The 18,716-nt window shown below is 41.4% G+C and overlaps 1 protein-coding gene across 1 annotated transcript; it reads right to left on the minus strand.

Moving 5' to 3' along the window:
- Positions 1–5,108: 5,108 nt before the first annotated feature.
- LOC136420784 (zinc finger protein 773-like) lies at positions 5,109–14,878 on the minus strand. Its single transcript, XM_066407885.1, has 6 exons — positions 13,833–14,878; positions 11,584–11,645; positions 10,926–11,009; positions 8,721–8,978; positions 7,412–7,501; positions 5,109–6,979 (listed from the first exon to the last, which is right to left on the minus strand). The coding sequence occupies exons 1-6, from the start codon at positions 14,864–14,866 to the stop codon at positions 6,600–6,602; spliced, it is 1,908 nt and encodes a 635-aa protein (XP_066263982.1). The 5' UTR covers positions 14,867–14,878; the 3' UTR covers positions 5,109–6,599.
- Between the last annotated feature and the right edge of the window lie 3,838 nt (positions 14,879–18,716).

Raw genomic sequence — 18,716 nt, forward strand, 5'->3', positions numbered from 1 at the left:
TGCCCCGTTTTTTGTCGGCTTTCCCCACCAGCAAGAGAGAGAGAGACGACAAAAAAACGGGACCTAGGATAAAAAGGACACAATCTTCCCCACCAACCTCTGCTTGGAGAGTACATTTGGGCATCGTGGTTTGAAAGTCGAGGTCGGGTTAGGGTCATTTTGTCAAACATACGCTTTTTAAACCCCGTCAATCTAAACTCAGAATTGAAGCACCATCTACTGGGTCCACGAAAAGTACACCTATTTAACAACATGGTTAAAAGGTCGAGCGGAAGTTACGAATTTATCAATAACAGGGAACGTTAAATTCTGTTTTTAAAGGCACCCAGACCATGAGGCTTGAAAACTGGAAATATTCTAGTTGCTGTAATCTTTATGAAATTGACATTTAATGCCACTGTTTACCACATTTGCGTGCGGATTTCTTATTACAAGTGCCCAAAAGCGGCACAAAAATAATAAGCTACATGGTGATATTTTAGTTTCACGCGCCTAATAGACCGATACCATAGCCCCGCCCACCTCCGTCAAAACGTAGAATTGCAAAATTAAAACATAAAAATTCAAATATTTGACGGACAGCCGTCACTCTCTCATTGGTCGAACCGCTAATTGTGATGGACAGTCAGGATCAGTCTACTAGGGCTTGGATTTTCTATCAGTTCTCACCACACTACGACATCGTATCTTTGCTCCTTTAATGTCGATATGTAATGGTATAGTGTTATTGAAACTTACTATGTGCAGGAATGACTAGAGATTTTTTGTTCAAGTTTCAAGCCACATAAAATGCTCTGGATGCCTTTAAAGCTCAAAGAGGTTAATATCTTTTTAGCCTCCTTCATCAAATCGAAGCTAGCTTTTGAAGCCACGTGCTTAAATATTAATTGTCCGGAAGCGTTCGGGACTAATCGGTCAGAATCGTGCATGTTCGGAAGATTTGGAATAATAGCTGGGGGCAAAGTGCTCAGATTTTCAATGATCTTCAATGAGTTCCCACCACACAACGACATGACATCTTTGCTCCATGATGGTCGATATGAAATACGATAGTGTTATTTCAACTTACTATGGATAGAAATCATTAGAAAATTGATTTTGAAAATACGACTTTCAACGCCCTAATATTGCTTAGGTTGCCCCCCAAACACACTTGCTCAATCTACTAGTCTCAGTTTTACAGCTTTCGTCAAGTTCATTTTGTTGGCTGTTTATGATCATTTTATGATTGATCATAGCTTGTTTCGTTGGCCAACCTTTCACACATTAACCTATTGGACTAACATCTACTCCATCTGGAAGAATATCAAGAAAAACAGAGTAACATGATTTTTAGTCACGTTCCGGTTGAAAACTGAGCTGCCCAAACAGATCACTTTTCAACCGCGTTTAATATTGATATTGATATTAATATTGGTTTAATATATCTACCTATGTAGGCCAATTTACATACAACTCTATGCAAAAACCAGACATTGTTTTACATTCCTGACACAGAATACTATCATCGTCAACATTACATTGTATACTGTTTTAGCCATTAGAGTGTACATTATTAGATCGATTGTTATTCATGTTATCGATAAGTCCTTTGAAATTGTTAAATATTAGAAATATTCGATTGTTGTGTATCTACAAATTGCCATACCTTGTACCCGTTACAATTGTCGTGCAATAAAGCTCTTCATCTTCTTCTTTAACCAATTTCAAGGCTTCTAACAAACCACCTCCTTGGTTTAACGGTTATACGTAATATGCCCTTTAATAATACCTAGTATCTATCCGTTTCCAGCTTAATTCTGTCCGCTTTCCGACTGTCGCAACCCTTGCAAAAAAGCTGGAAACTGGTCTAGGATAGCAGGCTAGATATTCTCAGTCCAGACAGTTTCTGAACTGAGAAAAAAATGTTTTCCATCGACGTCCCTACCCACATAGTTGATCCTTATGCGTCTCAATATCGACAAGACCTTTCCACAAATTAATCTCCTTTCTAATTTTGACCTCCCTCACTAACGCAGTTCGTCCTTATGTGTCTCAATATCGACAATACATTTTGCAAATTCCTTTCCCCAAATCTCCTTTCTAATTATGACATCTAGAACATCGCTCAGTAACGCAAATCGTCCTTATGTGTCTTAATATCAACAAGACCTTTTGTAAATTCCCTTCCTCTAATCGCTTTTCTAATATTGACATCTAAAACATCCCTCACTACTACGTAATTCACCCTTAAGTGTCTTAAGGTATCAACAAGATATTTTGTAGATTCATTTCCCGGGTCTCCTTCCTAAGTTTGACTTCTTTGATATTTCTCACTAACGTCATTCGTCCTAATGTGTCTTAATATCGACAAGGCCTTTTGTAAATTCCTTTACACAGATCGCCATTCTAATTAGTAACTTTCGAAAATCTAGTTCATCCATATCACTAGCGTAATTCATCCTTATAATCTTGCCATTGACAAAACTGTTTTGAAAATTCGTTTCACCCCTGCCTCCATATTATTACAGATACACAGATATATTTTGCACGTAGGATGGTCTGCATTACTCTCCAAGCAGAGGTTGGTGGGGAAGATTGTGACCTTTTTATCATATGCTCCGTCTTTGTCCGCTCTCCCCACAAAACACGGAGCATATGATAAAAAGGTCACAATCTTCCCCACCAACCTCCGCTTGGAGAGTAGGTCTGCATTAATCTCCAAGCAGATCTATAGGTTGCATAAAGACCGTATCAAACTGGCAGAGGAAGTACGTTTCGCAACCCAAGATTGCATTACAAGCTCCTTCTTCCAGTTGGATACGGTCTTTGCAATCTATTGGGTCTGGTTGGAGACTAGGTCTGCATGCTCTTTTCCGTAAGGCGTAGGCAGCCTATCTTGTTTATTTCCCGTAATTAGAAGGGAAAACCGTCTTAACCACGTAATTTGTATGGTGCAGGGGACCAAATCCTTTATTTCAGCGCATTACCAGGGGTCAACGTTCTTCTGAATTCAGCGTAAAGTATTGTCGGAACCCCCAAATGTAGTGAGATGACCACACGGTTTAGCCATAATTTAGGATGCACCCTAAAATAGACCCAGGGAGGGGTGTGGGTGTGTATGTCGTACGTGGGTGGGTGCGCGTGGTGGCCTGGCGTAAACTTCAAGCAGATGTGAGAATGGGAGATTGTAACTTTTAGTATTAGCCCCGTTTTCTGACAGACAGCCCTTTATTGTCATAATTAGACAAGCACAGAGGGGGAAAGGCATAGAGAGCCGGGAGGGGTAGAGAGGGGGAGGGAGAGATAAAGTCAGAGAGAGGGAGACAGGGAGGGAGACATAGTTAAAGAGGGAGGGAGAGAGAGGGGGAGGGAGAGAGAGCCATGGAGAGGGAGGGAGAGAGAGAGTGTGTGTGTGTGTGTGTGTGCGCGTGTGTGATAGAGAGAGATTGAAAGAGAGGAGAAGGGGGAGAGAGAGAGAAGGAGAGAGAGCCAGAGAGAGAGAGGGTGTGTGTGTGTATGTGTGTGACACTGTGTGTATGTGTATGTGTGTGTATGTGTGTGTGTGTATGTGTGTGTCTGTGTGTGTGTGTGTGTGTGTGTATGTGTGTGTGAGAGAGAAACAGAGATGGAGTGGGAAAGAGATGCACCATACAAAAATGTAAATAAACTACAATCAACAACTTTCAGACTACATGCTTTACTTGCAATATGCCTTCAGCCTTCAAATAGAATTGCACATTTACATACATGTGTATCTTCATTGATATACATGTACAGCATCTGCACAGTAGATACATATATTACTGGGTCAGCTGCATACTTATAGTTAGCAAGACATATTCTGCTACTGTTTACAGCAATTGAATGTATCCTTAGTCTTAGATAATACTAGTATTTACAAAGTTTGTGGACATGTAACAAATAGGAATTATCTTTAGTACAATGATATAAAGTAAGCTAGTAGACATAAAATCTTCAGTTATTACTGTAAAAGACAAAATTTTTTCTCCAACTGACAGTTGTCTTACTTGCTGTGTGACTTGAAGTCACTACTAATACTGACTTTTACATGCTCGTTTGGATAAGAACTATACACCGTACAACACATGACAAAAGGAGAGGCCTTCTTAACTTCTTTTTCACAGAAAAAGTTCAGACAAGATTTTGTCACATGTCCATCTTTTCATGATCATTCAAACTCACTCAGTAAGAATTGCTATATGTACTCTCTTGCTTTGTTTTAATTTCTATAATGCCTAGTGCTCTATAAGAAGCGCTGCATACCTAAACCCAGGACCGGACTGGACCTAACATTTAGGTTCAAATAAAATAAAATAAACGTATGGAAACAATTCCGGACTTGAAAAAAAATCTGTCGCTTCAACTCTCATATTTGTTTTAAACCATCTTAAACCTTCCTTAGATCAAGAAATTTGCACTGGAAAAATATTTAAAAGATTGTTGTTTTCGTGTTTATAACTGAATCTTTGTGTTTACTACTAACTCATCCTCGTCCACCAGGGCCTTTCCGCTCTACGTTACATCGCTCGCGGAAAAGGCCCTGGTAACACGGGATGGCATCCATGGTTTTTGCAGGTCGAGCCTCCAAAACAGCTTCAGCCAATCAGAGGGGTTAAAACCCATTTGCTTCCACTCATCGGACGCAAACGCGCAAAGAACGCTGGGAAGCTATCAACCAATCAGGTTACGTGTTACGGCTAGCTCATTAATTATTTATGAGCTACAACTGCCGTTTGTCCCAAATAAGGGTTAGCTCATTAACTATTCATTAGCTACAACTGCCGTTTGTCCCAAATAAGGATTAGCTCATTAATTATTCATCAGCAAGTCTCGTCGACCTGCAAAAACCATGGATGCCATCCCGTGTTACCAGGGCCTTTTCCGCGAGCGATGTAACGTAGAGCGGAAAGGCCCTGGTGGACGAGGATGCTACTAACTGTAAAATGTATATAGTTTCATATACTTTAGATGTTTTTCAAATTGCATGTAAAATATATGCCAATATGCAATTTTACATGTAACAGGAAAAAAATATGTTTAGCACACATATGCCATGGGTTCAGGTTTGGACTTATAAGGTCCAGAGAGACTCCAGACCTAAACCTGAACCTCTGGATTTAAATCCGGACCTAAACCTGAACATGAGTTTAGTCACACAGCACAATTTAAATAAAAGTCGAAGTCAATGTCAATACAGCCTATATACAAATATTACAACAGTTATACCTATAAATTTATCATAATAGACAAAAAGCAAATGACTCTTGGAGTCATCAAGCAACAAATATTAATTTTTCCACATTATAATAAAAGACACATTCTACTAAGATTGCCATATCCCCTTCAATTTTTCAAATATCAAAATCAGCATCTCAAAATACAGAAACTAAAGCACCATCATGTTTTTATACATTCTATTATATGTACATGTATAACATTCATAGTTTTAAGCATATTGTGTGTCATTGTTATTATGTAACACATACAATCATCACTATAACTCTCCAGGCAGAGGTTGCCAGGCAGACAAAAAGGAAACTTGACAAAAAAGAAAGCCTGATAAAAATGCCTAAAAAGACGTTTTAAAACAAGCCGAGCCTAACCTCTGCTTGGAGAATAACTATACTGAACAGTAAAAAAAAAGGTTGTCTTCTTCAATTGCTATGTACATAATCCATTTAAATGAATGGTAGTGGTTTACACCTGATAGCAACAAGTATGTATACTCACAGAAATGTTCGCGGTGGTTTTATGTTCGCGGTTTTTGCAGTGAACTCTTTACCCCGAAAAGCCATTCCCTTGTGTAACTGTAACGCTACTATTGTTTCAAACGCGAACTCAAAACCACCGCAAACACTTCATTTTCTCTCTACCGCGAAATTAAATCCCCACGAACATTTCTGCATTTACAGTATCTGTTTCATATCCCATAATGTCAGGAAACATGCAAATCACATGGCACTTTGACCTCATATCTGTTACACTGTGGGGAACAAGCTAATCACATGGCATCTCAATACCATATGATGGGGAATGAGCCAATCACATTGCACCTCATTACCATATGACAGGGAATGAGCTAATCATATGGCAACCATGACCATATGGCGGGGAAAGAGCCAATCACATGGCACCTAGTAAACTACCATATGGAGCTAACAATCCAATCACATTGCACCTTATTACCATACGATAGGGAATGAGCCAATCACATGGCACCTCATTACCATATGGTGGAGAATGAGCCAGTTCCATGGCCCTTCACTACCATATGGAGGGAACAAGCCAATTTGCACCTCATTACCATATGGCAATTAATGTAGCACTTTGTCCTTCTTTGCATATTCTACACATCCAAAAGAAGATATTAGACCAGTGTTTGTAACAGCCGTGTTTAAGATTTTCATCATAAAAATTGTAATTGGTTACTGAATAAAAAGACTCTTTTTACACAACCAAGAGATTTATTCAACCAACGTTTCGGTGACCATCTGTCACCTTCTTCAAGGCAATTCTGACTGGTTCACATTGCACTGCAGCACAGGTGCATTTAGATGCGTTCCCAAACGCAAAGTATTTACATAATTGATTACATTCTAAAAAAAGCCCTGGTTGGCAAGTTCTTTCTCTTGCCTGCCAATACTTGTGGCAGTTGGTTGCTGTACATCTTGACCAGTCCCGTGGTCTGCGATATTCTTAAGATCCTGATTAAAAACTTCCATCGGCACTTGGTTCTTAATAGAATCAGCGTCCGAGGTAACTATCGAAGCTAGCTGTCGCCGACCGATCTTACAGTTCGTCATGACGTTGTGTGCGGACTCCATGTGTTTTCTGAGCAGGAAGCTGTGTTTGGTGTCGAAGTCGCATATGTTGCACTTGTAGGGGCGCAGGTTGGAGTGTTTCCTAACGTGCTTGCGTAGTCCGGCGTTGTCAGCAGAAGCGTAGTTGCACATGGTACACTTGAATGGCTTTTCTCCTGTCAACAAAGGCACAAGAATATCCAGATTATGATACCTTTATGAAGATTTATATAATACTGAACGGCTGGTCACACCTAGTATATGCACATCTGACTGCAGCAGTTCTTTTCTGCTATTAATGCCTTAAAAGCTATGAATGTCTCAAGCATCTGTTTAGTAGTTTAGACTTGATTAAAATACGAAAGCGAGCGAGCTAATAATAACGAATCGAGCGATAGGGGACCTGCTTTTAGGTGGGTGTTAGCAATAGGGAAGCTTGCAACACTTTTCCCGGATTCCTAATCCTATATTTCTTTCAACTTTTTTTTTATTCATGAGAACTTCAAATTTGCCAGCAGACCGCTTTTCATCAAGTCATGGTGCCAAAAAAGGCAGGGAAGACATTTTGATAACATCAGTTCATAATCATTTAAATTCATTGAACTCACCTGTATGTTTCCTCCTGTGCACGTTGAGTTGTGACTTGTTGGCTGAGCCATAGTTACAGCCTTCAAAGTCACACCTATAGGGCCTCTCTCCTGTAAGATCAAATATATCAAAGGAAACTTAGTAAAAAAAAACTGCACTTAACATAGTTCAAAGTGCCTATTCAGTCAGGGTACGGGCAAACATTACTGACATGAACATTGCCTATTGATATTTGCATTACAGGGCTCGAAATACTGGGTGCATGTGCACCTTTGTGCACCCAAAATTGGAGCTGTGCACCTAATTTTTGACTGTGGGTGCACCAGTGCACCTACTAGTAGATATTTTTGTAGGCTATAGGGTAGAGGTACTATTGTACATTAAGTATACAGAATATTCTTGAGATGTAAGTATCAGAAAAAGCAATATAACCTTTTGTAACAGTTGTACTTTATTTGATGTATTACTTGTTTGAAGTTAGCTAATAGAATTACAGATTAAAGTTCTCAAGAGCGCTAAAATTTGTAATTATGTTTTGCCGACATTCAACTTTATTTTGTGGTGCACCCAAAATTCTCTCTCTGCACCTAATTTCTCTGGTTGGGTGCACCAGTGCACCTATTTCCAAAAATGAATTTCCCTGCATTATCTTTCTAACTAATAAATATACAGACAACAATATCCTTCTTAGTATACTTATATTTAAGTACAAACTCATTTTGGTAGGCAAGAGGTATTAGTTGTGGTTGATGACAAAGTTCCTTGTTCCATAGGTGTTCTAGTAAAGATGAAAGTGTGAAAGATGTCGGTTAGCTTGAGGAATGAATCCACTCTACTTCATACTACACTCTACTTTATACTGTTCACAGAGATAAGTTGAAGTGATAGTGATTGGAAACAAAATGCAAAGCATGAGCAGTGTTCTCGCCAGAATTTTTTCACAGCATAGGGGTCAGGTACAGAAGGCCAACTTTACGCGGCGCAAGCTACGAAGAAATTACCACAGAGTAGGGAGTCCGGCTTGTTCCCCCGGAAAATTTTTGAATTCATAACCCAATGAGACACTATTTCCTGCATTTTGAGGGATAACTTTTGTGAAGTAAAGTTTTTCCTCTGTTACAGCCTCATTCTAAAGCCAAATATGAACTTTTTATAAGATTTATGGAGGGGCACAAGGTTCTTTCCAGAAAAAAACACCCCTATGCTGGTTGAAACACAGCATAGGGGTCCAGACCACAGCATAGGGGGTCCAAATCACAGCATAGGGGGCCCCTATGCTGAAAAGGCCTGACGAGAACACTGATGAGCTCAAGGGACAGATTCCCGCACCTGTGTGATAGGCCCTCCCGTGTGTGACCAGTGAGTGGAAGTACGCCGTCTCAAACGGACACTGGTCGCACTTGTACAGCTTCAGCCCGTCGTGTTTCGCTTGGATGTGGTGAACAAGCTCGTAGTTCTTGAAGAACGTGTCCCCGCACACGTGGCACATGGCGGTCTTGATCCCGGCGTGCCTCAGCTCGTGCTGCTTCAGGTCCCCCTTGCGGGCGAACGTCTTACTGCACTGTGCGCACACAAACGGCTTCTCTCCTATAGGACACAGAGAGACAGTGGTAGAGCTGTGTACCTAAATAAATTTTAGGTACAGGTACAGGTACAGATACACGGGTTTAGGTACAGGTCCGGACCTGAACCTGTACCTAAACTACTTGTTTGGAAAATGCTAGATTTTCAATAAGGATAAAAGCATGTTAGAACTGGTAAAAATATGATATTTGATTGTGCTAGGTATTATTTTTATGAAAACACAGATGAAAATTTGACTCCAGCCATGCAAATGTGTTTTCTGTGCTTTGGAGTCCCTTTAGAGCACTGCCACGGTAATTTCATAGTGATTTTATCTGTCAAAATGGCCATCCCCTGAGTTAGGTCCAGTACCCAATACAGCAGGGTCAGGTATTTTGGACCTGTACCGGTACACAGCTCTAATTACAGTGGGGTTATGTCAATTAAGGTTAGACATTCAGATAATGTCAATGAACTTTATGGCTCAACAATCCTACATGGTACAATGTAATTGGCATTAAATCAACAATACTACTAGTACAAGGCTGATCTACCCTACAAATTTAAGTACAAACTAGTACTCGGCGAAGATAATTATTGATACCAGTATATGGGTTACATTACTTACAATATAGTCATGTATGGATAATTCTGTCTCGCTTTTGGAATGATTTATAGAGAAATTGACCTATGTATGTGGATATAGGAGTCAGACATGATGTAACAATACATAGATTATTATATCGCATTGTGTACCAAGTTTGTAAATAGGATATGCCAAGTAACAGTTACTCCAGCAACCGGATATGATTTGGGAACGGTTGAAGACGTTTCAAGTAGCATCCACTACTTTTCATCAGTGACTCAAGCAAGATTTGTCGAACAGCAGGTTTTAACCACAAATAATGAATTGATATGCAAATAAAGAGAAGACTATTTTAGATCTAATAGGGAAACAAATTAGACAAAGTCAAGAGAAGGTTGATGTATTGTAAAAGAGACAATGGCTCGTATTGTTTTGATATTATATAGGAGCTAAAGCTTGTGGGAAAGGCTGGGTCCCAAGTGCCAGACATTTCGATCAGCAGCCATCCTTTCCTGTTGAGGGCTGGATCGTACATCCTCTCATATATAGCCTCCTTCACTCCACCTTAGAACCAGCAATTTTCACGATCTAGGATATCAGTTGGGTTGTGTGGTGCAGCAGCAGAGCATTCAGCTCTGAACCAAGTGGTCCCGAGTTCGAATCCTACCATGCCACCAATCTTGCGCTCTTTTGAAAGGCACTCTACACGACCTTCTTCACTCTATTACCTTGAGCCTAGGTTAGGGACGACGTTCCGCGAATAGGATGTTAAATGGAGGTCCCGTGTTTGATTTTGAGGAGAGCAATATTGACCCCAAGCACGTAAAAAAACCCAGCACTGTGACCTTTCCAAAAAAGAGTAGGGGCACGCCCCAGTGTGCGATACTCCAAAACCTTACAGTTGGTATATAGGCTACAAATATCTGCATCATGTTGAAGTTGGTAGCCTTAAAATTAAAGAAGAAGAGACCAAGAATCTGTTTTGTTTTGTTTTCTGTTTGCATAGCCGGTAAACTTCATCATGCATGGTGCAACACACCAGGTGAGTATTTACTACCAGACAGATTCATTAATAAATTTTGATCCACTTACACCGAGAAGGACACTTTTCGATAAGTGTGGTGGGTTCTTTTACATGCTTGTGTCTCTCCTCAGAGACATCTGTCACTTTAACATGCTATCTGAGGGAGGTCTCTAACTGAAGCCAAGTACATTTCACCTGAAAATGTACCCAATCAGAATAGAGGCCAGGGGGCTTGGGGACCTGCGAACATCGAGCAATCTTTAAAAACTATACAGTGATTGAGAGAACATCAGCATATTACTATGTACTTCCAAAATGTTGTGAAAAACCTACAGTGATTTTTCAACACCTATTTCCTTACCTGAATGCTTGACTTGATGTCTAAGGAGGCTGTCTTTCTTGGGAGTGACATAGTCACACTGGTCACATTTTATCATGCCTTCTCCTGGGAAAAAAGGCTCATGACATATTTTGATGTACACAAGTACAAAGTAATAACATTCACTGAATCTTCAAAATGTGTTCTTGAAAATAGTATTATCTGTGCAAAGTAACGATGTGTACCGGTACCCCGTATTGGCTAAGTACTGCGAAAATCATTTATATTAGGTACAGGTCCAAAAGACTGGATCATAAAAAAAATAGTACTAGACATACACTCAAATTATATACATTTTTTTTTACTTATTCTATTAACAAAAATTGTTCTTTGTACCAAAATATTGTATGGTCATTGAAATCAGTACCATTTGAAGATCCTGTGGAAAGCATAGGTTCTCTACATAAGATACCTGAAGTCCAATATTCATGTTTCTGTCATCATTGAAGACCACAGGTTATTTTACATGTACTTTGCCTTTGTCAAACAGTTTAGGTACATGTACAGGTGCTGCAAATTTTTTTAGGTACACAGCTCTACAGGTGCAGGTCTGGACCTGTACCTAAACCTTTGTACCAACACCTGTTAGTGTACCTGTACCTGTTATGTTTTGGTACACATGTGTGAACTAAACCTGTACCTGTGTGACGTCTTTCATGCAAGATCAAGTTCTTCTGCCAGCGAGTTGTGAACTGACAGTACCTGCAACAGAAACCACAATATGTTGTTGAAGGTTAGACAGCCAGGTAATAAGATACACCAAAAACAGTTACTCAAGCAACTGGATAAAGTTTTGAAACAGAAGTTTCAGACAGCATCCGCTGTCTTTTCTCCATGACTAAAGGAAAGAACTGGAGAACCAGGTCTTAAGCTAAAACTCTGATTTATATGCTAACAAGGTGAAGACATATAGGATCAGGGCTCGAAATAGTGGGTGCATGTGCACCCAAAATTGGAGCCGTGCACCTACTTTTTGACTGTGCACCTAGATATTTTTATACTCTAAAAGGTAAAGGTTCTCTTGTACACTAGTATACAGAATATTCTTGAAATGTAAGTATCAGAAAAAGCAATATAACCCTGGCCTTTCTTGTACTTTATTCGATGTATTGCTGGGTTGAAATTCGAAATCTGGACAGAATTACAGATTGAAGTTCATAAGAAAGGCAGTAGGGTCAAACAGTTCCCGTTTTGTTGACATTCAACTTAATTTTATGTGGTGCACCCAAATTTTTTTCTGTGCACCTAATTTTTTGGGTTGGGTGCACCTGAAGTGCACCTTTTTCCAAAAAAAGAATTTCGAGGCCTGAAAATGGTTCAATTCTAAGAACTATTAGAACAAGAAGCCAACGTAAGTCAAGACAAGGTAGTATGCTAACAAGTCAATTTGCTCCTGTTGTTTTAGTACAGGAGCTAATCAAATGTTGTGAAAAGTGGGAGCGTATCCCAAGTGCCTGAAAGTTTGACGTGTAGACGTCCTTTCAGATTTCAACCTCTACCCTAACAAACATGTCTGATACGTTTAAAAGTGATTTACATGTATAATGTGGGCCTGTCTCCAGCTTTAAAGTTTTTATCCATCCCACTCACTGTTTGGTAGCCCATGTGGTTGATTGTCATTATCAAATCTGTCTTTAATAGCTAATACATTTTCATCACTTTCATGTCATGAATTTTTTGGACAGATGAGGTGAAATGTTTTTCTGTCCCAACAAGCAAATTTTTGTCCCGGGACAGAATGATGGGTCCTGCAGACTAGGGCTGGGTACCAGTACCGGTACAAAACTGGTATTTTTGTGTGGACCGGTCCGAAAAAAACGGTCTGGAAAAAATCAGTGGACTGGACTTTGGACCGATTAGAAAATTCACAGAACAACTATAAGACTACCAGCAGGCGGTCACATAATAAGATATAATATTGTTACAGACTTGATAAGAAAATACAAAACAGCAGATTGAACGAGTCGTGGTTGCTCTTTTTCGAAGATGTTAGCTGTGAATCATATCTAGAAACACCTAAAGGATGAGTCAACACACGGCGAGGCGAGTATATTTATTTTAAGACAGTGCGACCCTAAAAAATTATATCGTTCCATCATCATATCGGGCAGCTTGCCCGGACTAGGGTTGCTCTTTCCCTCCAGGCAACACGGTCCGCCATAAGTTGGTCTAGATGTTCAGACCTCGCTCCTACATCCCCAGCAAGTTGGTCTATGTAGGTCCTTCGGGGTCGCCCGACAGAGGAATGCCCATGAGTTGGCGCCCAGAGTAGGAGTTCGCTTACTAGCTCTTCTTTGTTTCTGTAGCTGTGTCCTGCAAACCGTACCTTCTCTCTCGTATGGTTGACGATAGGGATGGTAATGTTCCATACAGTTCCGCTTTAGTGGGGTGTTGTTTCCAGGATTTATTGAGCACAGCTCGAAGCATGCGGGTGTAGGTTCCGTCAAGCTTGTTCTCAAGTTTCTTTGTCAGTGTCCACGCTGAAGAACCATACAAAAGCACAGATTCTACCACAGCCCTGAAGAAGTTCCTTTTCATGATGTCTGGTAATGAGGATTTCCATATTGGCCTTAGGCCGTTAAGTGCCCCCCAGGCTTTAGATATGCGTATGCAAACATCCTTCTCTGTGGAAGATATGTCACTTCCCAAATATGTTCCAGACGTGGCATTATTGTCCGACACATGCATATACTTGCAATCAAGTAAATCACTCTCCAAAATATGGTGTACTGCTACACTACTATAATCAGGTCCAGGTCCGAACCTGGACCTGACCTTCTGGACCTGGACCTGGACCGAACCTGAATTTTCTGTACCAGTACCTACCCCTACTGGAGACAATGTAAAAGATTGTGTAAAAAGTTCAACAAAAAGTTAAGAATGACATACTTGCATTCGTGCATCCTCTGGTGTCCCAGCTGATGTCTGCGAAGGTTCCTCAGACTTTTACCGATGAAGTTACAGTTGTTACACTTGTACTCCACTTTACCATGGCTCTCCAACATGTGGGACTCTAAGCCCTCCTTCTTCTGCTGGGAGTAACCACAAATATGGCACTTCAAGAGGGTTTCAAGTTGCTGCTTCTTTGCTCTTGATTTTCTGACTCTTTTAGTTTTAGTTTTTGTTCTGTTTGCTGCTAAGTCTTCATCGCAGTCATCGTTTACTTTTGTCTTTGAAATTTTTGCATCTGAACAATCTATTGAGTCGTCTTGATTTGCTGAAGTCTTCTCTTCCGCACTTTGACTAGAAAAAGGTTGATTTTTAGGTGTAACGTAGTTCATTTCTTCAGTGATGGTTTCGTCCTCTTGGTCTTCACATACGGAAGCCATGTCTATCGTCACTTTGTTGTGTCCGCCAGCGTCCTGCACGGAGCTGGTTTTCTGGCGTCCGTTTCCCGACGTGTCTGTCAACAACGTGCTCATCATCTGCTGAAACTGTTGTCCGTCCCAGTCCCCCATCTTCTGTCCCTGTGAACTGGTACCATCAGCCTCCTCACAGCTGCCCCCCTCCCCCTTCTCTTTTCCAGCACTGTTTGGCTTATAGCTGACTCTGTATTTGAAGCTATTCTGCTCATGTGATGCAGGTGCAGCTGTATCCTGTGCAGGTGTAGCTGTATCTTGTACAGGTGCGACAGTCTTACGAGAAAACATGTCCTCTTCACACCTCACCTGAAGATGCTCCACAAACTTCTCCACACTGCCGGCTTTGAAGCAGCACCTGGAGCAGGTGATGTTGACAACAGGTGTTTTCAGGTGTCCGTACAGGTGCAGGGCGCACAACAAATCAGTCAGCGTCTGCACCAGGTCTGAACAAGGGCTGCACGTGGTCTCCCCCAGGAGTTCCTGTTGCACATGATCCAGTAACCACTGTCTGTACACACGTGTGTTACAGTGGGAACACACCACACTCTCAGGTATGTCCATCCTCACAGACTAGCAGATCAGTCCTATACAGAAACAGAAGATAATTACATATTAGTAGTAATTATTAAGTAATAATAGTTTATTGGTAAAAAATCACCAGTACAATGGCAGCCTTTCTAGTGCTGAATTGGTGCAGGGTTTACGATCACATAATACACATGTGCAACAGATACATATTTGCTCCACACTTGCATTTTGTGGAACTTTAGCAAGGGTCTGGGCGGCTCACATTCGGGGCCACCAGGTGACCTCAATACGACCTTCCCCAACCAAAGTCAGGTACCAATTCACACCTGAGTGGAGTGAGGAAAGTTGTGTGGCGCGCCTTTCCCAAGGACACAACGTCGGACGCAGCCCAGGCGGGACTTCTCGACTCCAAATCCGATAGCATAACCGCTAGGCCACGACACCACAAGGATATGATTTTCATTTTGATAATGTTATGCATCTCATGGTCATCATTGCAATGAGCTATGCAACAATATAGTAATTAATATATATGGGGCCTACCATATGCAGCATTGAAAAAAAAGTTGACCAAACGACCATATTTTGCATACAATGAAAACTGCACATTGATATCACACGTACAAGGGGAACCCAATTTTTTTTTTTTGCCGGCAACATAATAATATTTTGGCATGTGAAGTGTCAAAGATGAAGGCCCCCAGGTTTGTAAACAGTGCTCGTCTCGACATTGTCTAGATTTGCATAACAATTAACGCCCTGACGGGTTTTGTTCACGTCTCGGGGGCCTTCACCTTTGACACTGCACATGCGTAGTAGGCAACCGTGAACTAGCTTATGGCGAGGCAGGGTGTTTGGCCCAGAACCCAGAGGTACTGAGTTCGAATCCGGGGTCCCTAGATTTCTCTGATTGACGCTGTGCCCTTGGGAAAGGCACTTGAAACAACTTTCCCCACTTCACTGAGGTGAAAATGAGAACGTTTTTTCAGTGGAGTGATACGCCCCCAAGTCCTTCTAAATAATATGAAAATATCAAGTATTTCAGCAATGTCCGACATAATTATAAGTATCTCTTCCCTTATAAATATCCGAAAAGACTGTTACAAAAGGTAAATCTTACTCACCATGTGAAGAAGAACATGAATATTGACATCTGACGTTCGTACGTCATACAAAAGAATATATTTTTCTGCTCCTGTCCGCCATATTGGAACTGGTGCATGATGGGACGGCTGGGATATTCCATTATGAACAAGCATTGTACATTTTATCTTTTGTAAATATTGATTTTCAAGGACATTGTATATCTTTTTTTAAATAAACCTCAATAATAATAATGTCCAGCGGATTTTGGAAAACTTATGTGTTTGTCTCTCTGGCTCGTGTGTAGCTGTCAATCACAAGTCGTGCGCTCAACAGTTAGTTACGACTGCACAGATGACCAATCGGGTGAAAGAGTCTAGAGTGAGATTTAATTTCATCAAACAGGTGACCAATCCGGGGAAAGACATCATCAAAGACAACAAATTACCCTGGGAGTCCAGGCACCGTAATCGGATCCCCGCACGCGCGCCCAAGCTTTCACGGCCCACCCTCCCGCTGCCCCCCCAAGACTGACCCCGCCCCACTCTCCGCTCAGACCCAAACTCCGCTATCCGATTACTCCGCTATCCGATTGTGTATGGCTAGCAGACCTTGGGTTTACAGCGGAGAGTGGGGCGGGGTCGGTCTTCGGGGGACAGCGGGAGGGTGGGCCGGGAAAGCTTGGGCGCGCGCGCGTTGCTTGGTGGCTAGCCGATATACGGTGCCTGGCCCCCAGGGTAACAACAAATGGGAGAAATGCATTTTTCCAACCAATAACAAGCCAACTTGCCAGACCAATCCCATACTGAGTACTTTTCAAATCAAGTTTCCCAACTGTGGAGCTTCATTCGCGGCCAGCTACAGCTTGGAAATGGCCGAAATGTCTCTTCCTCCCGAGACCGTCCGGGAATGCCCACCCGGCGTTGATTGCACAGTCCGCCTCGGGACTGGCCCCACGCCTCTCCGTAACTGTTCGTCCATGGCGCGCGGTCCTTCCAGCCGCGGCTACTCGGCCATGGATGAACGGGGTCAGTCCCACATCTACAAGTTGTGGATTGCCTTTATGGCGGGTCTTTCGGCGCGGCCATGACATTCCGACAGTAAGTTTAAACTAATTTTACTGTATAGTGAGACCGCAGGGTCTGGTTTAAAGCGGTAATAGTTAGCGTCTCAATGAAGCTATGTTGGTAGAATTCATAAAAATATGAAAAAATGTTGTGTGATTGCCAACACAATTCAAAATTTCAACTATAAGGATGCCTGTTCAACTGTCTTTAACGGTTTAACTGTCGTTTTCAACCGTCGTTTTCAACCATCGTTTTCAACTGTCGTTTTTCTTAGGAAATTATTATCCATAATATGGGCATTTAAACAAATGCATTGCTTCGCAGAAAATTCTTGGAACTTGTTGGGTGGAAATTTGGTGAATGCATGCACTTTTTTTTTCTGGTGTCCAGTAATAATTGTATGTCACATTCTCACTTGCCATTGTCTTTTGTGTCTGTTGCAGCAATGGTGTGGAGGCACCCATTGACTTATATGTCTGGACCGTGCATTGAACCTGGGCAACAACACTGAAGGTTCTTTGCGACAACATCCATGGCCAGGGTATCATTCATACCACATTTGACAAGGTGAGCATTCCCTCAGAGCGGTATAAAATACTATAATTGTTTGTATGATTGTGATGGGTTCATTGGCACTGGTCCTCTGTTACATCTTTCTAGGGTAGATAATTCTTACTGTATACAAAAAGGTCAATGTGTCAAAGAATGTCTCTAGATTTTAGAACCAATTGTGTAAATGATACTCAACATGTTGATTTACTCATACCTTAAGGATACGCCAAGAGTAGACAAACCAGGAGTGACCTAGCTATGCAAGTCTCTAACCGATATGCATCAGTTCCTAATGCTCGCGAATGATTGATTGAGGATACCTTATGTATAGGTTTAATTCAATTATATCCACTTGACTGTATGTATCATAGTAGACCTTACGAAAGTCGCTGTACTTTTCTTGTGTCAATAGAGATTTCTGTTCATCGTGTATTTTTGGTCATACACAAATTTTAACTATCAGAGGTGTACAGGTCTAATTGTATGTCACATTGCCAATACCATTGGACAGCCATTGAGCCTTTTGTGTTCGTGTTTCAGCTGATGTCCTTGTGTACACCCTGGCCCTACTGCAGAAGCTGAACGGATTTGAAGACAAAAGAAGACGAGGAGACTGTCGACTGGATTAACACCACTGTGACTAGAGTCTGTACAACTTACTCCAATTTGAGCGTAATGTAACTTTTTATTCAGGCCAGTGGCACCGTCTTTGAACTCAGTTTACCCGTGCCAGTTTTTCTGATTGCCAACAGTTTGACCTGAGTTAATTAGATATCTTTCAACTTACGTCTGTATGACGTCAGTCACCATTTCGACTCCTGGCAGAACAAAATGCATCGTAGTGCTTTCTTTTAAGAACAAAGTAAGAAAATGTTTGGCTGTTTTGTCCTAATTCCTATGTGTGTTTGACTTTCTTGTAGCTAAAAGAAGCTTTGTAGCTAAAAGAAGCTTGGAAGGTGACATCTCTAGTCTAAGGACTTCCACTGACAGGTCGTCCAACGCCAAGTACGCCATCTCCACGCGTACGGTGACATCAAGGAAGACCAGTGCTCGTGTGTACCCCTTGCCAGAGGACATGGAATAGTTAAATGTTTGCATCATATCATCAACAGAAGCAGTTCGAAGCACACAATGTTTCCACAGGACTGCGCTGGGACTAAAAAAAAAAAAACGTGACGGGA

The sequence above is a fragment of the Branchiostoma lanceolatum genome, chromosome 15 (assembly GCF_035083965.1).
Source record: "Branchiostoma lanceolatum isolate klBraLanc5 chromosome 15, klBraLanc5.hap2, whole genome shotgun sequence".
Taxonomy (NCBI): domain Eukaryota; kingdom Metazoa; phylum Chordata; class Leptocardii; order Amphioxiformes; family Branchiostomatidae; genus Branchiostoma; species Branchiostoma lanceolatum.